Source organism: Temnothorax nylanderi, unplaced genomic scaffold, assembly GCF_030848795.1.
Source record: "Temnothorax nylanderi isolate EJ_2023f unplaced genomic scaffold, tnyl_v1.0 TNYL_tig0968_pilon, whole genome shotgun sequence".
Classification (NCBI taxonomy): domain Eukaryota; kingdom Metazoa; phylum Arthropoda; class Insecta; order Hymenoptera; family Formicidae; genus Temnothorax; species Temnothorax nylanderi.
Genome location: NW_027250030.1, coordinates 21,105 through 26,911, shown reverse-complemented (window position 1 = coordinate 26,911; position 5,807 = coordinate 21,105). Strand labels below are relative to the sequence as shown.

The following is a 5,807-nucleotide window of genomic DNA, read 5'->3' as shown; positions in this document are numbered from 1 at the left end:
AAAAGGAAATTCATATATTCTAACAATACAAGATTTATTAACGAAATACTCCCTTGCTATCCCTATTTCGGAAACTAATTCTCGAACTATAGCCGAAGCCTTTTCTATACATTTTATCTGTATTTATAGCACTCCCAAGGCAATTTTAACTGATCAAGGAAGTAACTTTTTATCGGCTTTAATAAAACATTTAACTCGTCAATTTAGTATTAAACACTATAAAACTACAGCATACCATCCTCAAAGTAATGGCTCCATCGAGCGATCGCATCATGTACTAACTGAATATTTAAAGGTTCGAATCAATAATAGAGACGATTGGGACGATCAGGTACCTCTAGCTATGTTCTCCTATAATACTAGTGTACACGAGGGAACCAACTATTCCCCATTCGAATTAATTTTCGGACGACTACCCAGATTACCTTCGGCCCATCCACCATTAGAAGAGGAAACCCTCCTTACTTATCCACAATACCTGATCGATCTGTTTGACACAATCAAAGATATTCAAACTAAAGCCCGCGAAAATTTGATAAGAGCCAAAGAAAGAAGTAAACGATATTACGATCGTCGCGCTAATGTCGTTCAGTTCAATCCAGGAGACTATGTATTTTTGCTAAAAGAACCTCGGAAAGGCAAATTTGCTGACCAATACACGGGTCCACATTTAGTTTTGGAAGTTTATGATAATCATAATGTTAAAATACAATTTGGAGTCAGAACACGAGTAGTCCACACGAATAAATTAAAACCCGCATCGGTTGATCCAGGATGAAAGCCATTTATTCTTTTCAGATTCCAGGCGAGCTGAGCTCAAACGATCATGTAAATGTCTGTGCAAGGATTTCAACTCCTTTGTTATCACTCACTAAGGATTTATAATAGCGCAACTGACGCAACTGAGTGCCTCAGCTGTAGAGATACCTCACAGCTGTCGCCCTACGGTGGTCAGTTCCGTTTCCTCGTAACGCACGACTTCGTGCGTGGACCATACAACCACCTACGTTGTCCAACGTGCAGGGAGGAAGTCACTATCTGTCTCCCCTATTATCGTTGTTCCACCTGTATCCATAATTGCGTACTTCTAAGCGGGTATTTCTGGAAGAAAAAAATCAATCCGTTACAAACGACCTTTAAATACGACAACGTATACAAGCATTTATATAGAATCAACAGACATTAACTCTATGTGTCCCCCCGCGAGAATTCCGATTCGCAATCCGACTAGCGTTCTTAACGAATACCCACTCCTACGTAATTGCGTTTGTACTCGCTCAAAAGGATTTGTACGATCCCAGTCTAGAACTCATGCTATTTGCGAAAATTGTTATAATCAGGCAAACCGACCAAGCACGTTCGAGCCCGTCGATTATCACGTTTTGTCATTGAATGTTTCTAAATCACCCGTTTGTAATCAATGTAAACACTTCTTCCGTTCCAGATCGGAAGCTATTAATTGCAGCGAATGTGTATCTTCATTTCTTATGCTCGTCGGACTGATCCGACACAAAAATTATAATCCTAATAATTTAGCTGCGATACAATACGACGTCGTCTGTGACTATATTAAGGTCTTGGATTTATATAAGTAATCCCGAACATAATCATGAATAACGATATTGCGATAACCGAACTCTCAGTCCCTAGCACCGTCCGCTGTCGTTGTACCATCCGCGTTTGGGACAGAATACTTCACACGACTTGTTGTTTGGATTGCTATAAGGAGGCCAACGCAAATGTACCGGCCAGTAATTTAGTATATGAAATGATAATGAGTCATTGCGCCGTGAGAGGTCCCTATGGAAGCCATTTCTGTCCCAGATGTCACCAAAACCTCACCACTGATCTCCCTATAACTTGCTGCTGCGTCTGCATGACAAAATACACTAAACTCGTGACTACATTTCAAAATTAGAATGTTGATATCCGTTACGTTAACTTTGTTTACGACGTGCTAAACGATCACCTTGTGGTCGCCGATAACCAACAATCATTTGTTCAACCTCCCTTACAAGGATAATTTCATCAACATCATCTTTTTATATATGCGTTAGGTCACCAAACACCCTGGGTGAATAACATTCCCCGCCCGAGGCGTTGACGCATACAACCCAACTGCGGTACTGCCGTCTCGCCAAGAGCAGCATAGAGCTTACATCTACCATAGTGACCCCGTTACATTACTATACTCGCTTACATTATCATTCTTGATTCTTTATTCGCAAAATGTGTCCACCGAGACCATACATCTACAACCCCCATAAGCTTTTGAAGGATTATACCACTTTATACAGTAGCAAATGTTGTCAAACCATGGAATTCCGATTAGAATCGTACCCCGGTCGTATGTGTTTAACATGTTACGAGAAAATTGGTCCGTCAAAACCGAAATGGGATATAAAAACGACCCACTACTTAATTTACGGTCGCGTCGATAACACAATCTGTGCTCGGTGTGGATCAGACATGACAAGAAGTCGCTGCGCGGCTACTTGTTCGGAATGCCTTGGCGGATTCATGAGAATAATCGAAATAATGCGAGAAACTGGACACTACCAACAAGAGATAGTCAGACTCGTTTATGATATTCCGAGTCAGAGAATAGGAGCATTCGTGCTGGCTGATCCCGCCGAAGAATAACCATATATAACCATGCATTATTATAATCATGTACACTAAGATCAATCACTAACCTTAGCCGAAGGCTTAAGCTATTAATATCTGTAGTTACCATACTAACTCCAAACGTATTATTACTTAGTTATGTAGTCGCGTTACATTAGGCAGATCCTATCTGCACCTACAAAAAAAAACACAAAATAACAAAATGAAAAAAAAAGAAGACCTAGATATAAGTAAAATAGATGTAATGTAGAATTAATAAAAAGATCAGTTGAAATATTGTTGCAGAAATGAAGTATAATATAATATTGGCATTAAGCCTACCTACATACGTCCTTTCCCTCATTGGATTCGACTGTGGAGGACAACATCTCAATATCACGTCCGTGTCTTTACTCGGGGCTGGAGAGTGTAATCTCGACCAGCAAACGCCGAACTCCACCAACACGTACATCCAACTACTCCAGCTGTCCGACTATGATTACGCCGAAGTCCTGCAATGCAAGGTGGAGATACTTAGAACTATACATTACTGTGGAATGCACTCGCACATATCACTTGTGAAGAATGGCATGTCCGAATACTTAATGGAAACCCCTTATCAACGGTGCTTACATTTGTTCACCGAGGGTACACTACCGATTGGAAACGCAGGAGATGTCATTGATCAAATTAAACCGAATAGCACAACTTCACGCAGCGTTACCTTAGCCGGAACGGTGCAACACGATGGTTCTTGCAAGGGAGCCCAGTATTCGGATCCTTACGGGACTTGGGATGACGTCGTCGTCCAAGCCATCGTACGGATAACCTTAAAATCTTCCTTTGCACCTGTTAAATTGGACGCAGGAAGAATTATCCTCAGATCTGGGACCGTCTGTAGTCTCAGTGATGGATTCTGCTTAGATTCGGAGGATGGATATTCCTTCTGGAAACCCATGCCCACTTCTTCATGCAACCTGCATCAATACGATGTGTTGTACGAAGGACCTGCAACAAAAATTACAACGGGAGAGACCGGGGCAACACAAAACTCTCCTGTCATCTACAGTCTTACCACCGAAGACATCACCTTTGCCCTCGCGAAAACGAAGGAACAGCCACTCTGTGGTTATACCTTGTTACGGACAGAACACCCCAAGCTTTTTATCCTGGAAAATAAGAAGGGAGAAATGTTCGCAAAGCGAGGCTCAATACCCGTCAACAACCTCGATATTTTCACATACGTAAATTCCAAATTTGTATATGTGGAAAAGCACATCAGACAACAGATGACCTCCCTTTACCACAACGTCATGCAACAGCGATGCGAACTTGAACGACAAGTAATAACTAATACCTTATCTTTCGCCACTCTTCAACCCGACGAGTTCGCTTATCGGTTGATGAAAGGCCCTGGATATATGGCCGTTACCGCAGGAGAAGCAGTCCACGTGATTAAATGTATACCCGTGGAAGCCTTGGTGAGAAAAACGGAAGCCTGCTACACCAAGCTTCCTGTAACCGTACACAATACTTCACTATATTTAACGCCTAAATCGAGGATCTTGACGAAGGTCGGAACTCAAAAGGAATGCAGTTATGAACTCCCCACATTATATCGGATCGACGATACCTGGGTTCAATTGACACCCCAGCCACATGTAAGACAGCTAGCACCACAGGAACTGCGACCCCTCGCCACTCTCTCATGGAAATACTTAACCCCAGGACCATTGGCTGCTAGCGGCATTTATTCTGAAAAAGATCTCGAGAAACTCCGGGATTACATCATGTTTCCGGTCGAAAAACCGGCCGTACTAAATTCTATGGCTCGAGGGTTAACAGGTCATTCAGTACAAGACGGATCCGTTTCCTTATATAATTTACTGGACGAGGAATCATTGAAGAAAATTGCCGAAAGCACGGCTTCTCGAATTTGGGATGGTTTCATCACCTTTGGTTCGGTCACGGCCGGAGTGATGGGACTATTTATCGCCATACGCATCATAAAGCTTCTCATTGACACTTTAATTCACGGATACGCCCTGCATTCTGCATATGGTTGTACTATGTATCTCTTCGGAGCAATATGGAGCTCCGTTACCAACCTACTTTTACACCTTGCCCGAGGACCATCTAAAGAATCAAGAAAACCAGCACAACATCAAGACGTCGAACAAGGCACACCACTTCAAGAAATAACTAGGGAGGAACGAATCACGCGCTCAGAACAGCCACCTCACGCCATTATAGAATCACACCCTAGCGTCTATAAAAACCTCTGCAACATGATGCATGAAATAGAACGAACTCCTCCGAAAACATCGGAGTCCGTTCTAAAATAAGGAGGGGGTTGTGACGTCACGCGAATTAAATTTTATTCCCTTTTTCAAAAACTCTTCGGAATCAACAAATTATAACTGTCTTGTCTCTGTCATATAACCTTTCGCTTTCATATTAACCTTAACTTCGCTACGATTCTATTCGAACTCTAAGACCACCTAAGGCGTTGCAGTCGCCCCCTACCATATGAATGATTCATACCTCGGCTGCACCGTAATGGCAGTAGGAATCAAAGGACGAAAAAGGATTTAGTTTCATCTCAATGAATAAGCATCAAACTGATAACGCGAGAAAAATACTCGGGTTACCAGTCGCGAACTATAGCCGCATGACCTAAGTGTCCTTTGACTCCTTCCAAAGCCTCCTCGGAACCTTCTGGAAGGAAAATAATTCTAACCAATAGAAGCCTGAGAAACCTCCCATAATTACCATCTCTATTCGTCCACTAGCGAATCAGAACATAACAAATTCGGCAGGCGTTCAAATGTACCATTATAAAAACCCCGTACTCAGCCGGAGCAATCAGCATTCAGCGCATTTTTTTTGCACAATTAAGTATCGAATCCTTGTCTATTAAAGTAACGTCAGTGGGCCTTCCGTACCAAAAGCTGTTCCGGCTGGTTGACGAGCTTAGGACCATCCGTTCTCGACGGTTGATTGACGGGTGCTCCTTCCGTAAGAATCAGCGTGACAATAGTAAGTTTAGTTCTAATAATCGAGCGAAGTAATAATTTTGTATTCCTTATCCTTATAATAAATTCAATGTTAAACTCTAGCTTCGCAATATTATAAATTACCCCCTGTTCCGTTCCTTATCCACTAATTGAAATAAACATTGCACATAAATCAAAGTCATG

General features: G+C 42.1%; 1 protein-coding gene across 1 annotated transcript; it reads left to right on the top strand.

The window, feature by feature from the left end:
* The first annotated feature begins 1,915 nt into the window (after positions 1-1,915).
* LOC139786159 (uncharacterized) lies at positions 1,916-4,952 on the top strand. Its single transcript, XM_071725304.1, has one exon. The coding sequence runs from the start codon at positions 2,916-2,918 to the stop codon at positions 4,950-4,952; it is 2,037 nt and encodes a 678-aa protein (XP_071581405.1). The 5' UTR covers positions 1,916-2,915.
* The last annotated feature ends 855 nt before the right edge of the window (positions 4,953-5,807 follow it).

Excerpts from the sequence above, each read along its gene's own strand:
- LOC139786159 (XM_071725304.1), top strand. The coding sequence starts at position 2,916 with ATGAAGTATAATATAATATTGGCATTAAGCCTACCTACATACGTCCTT.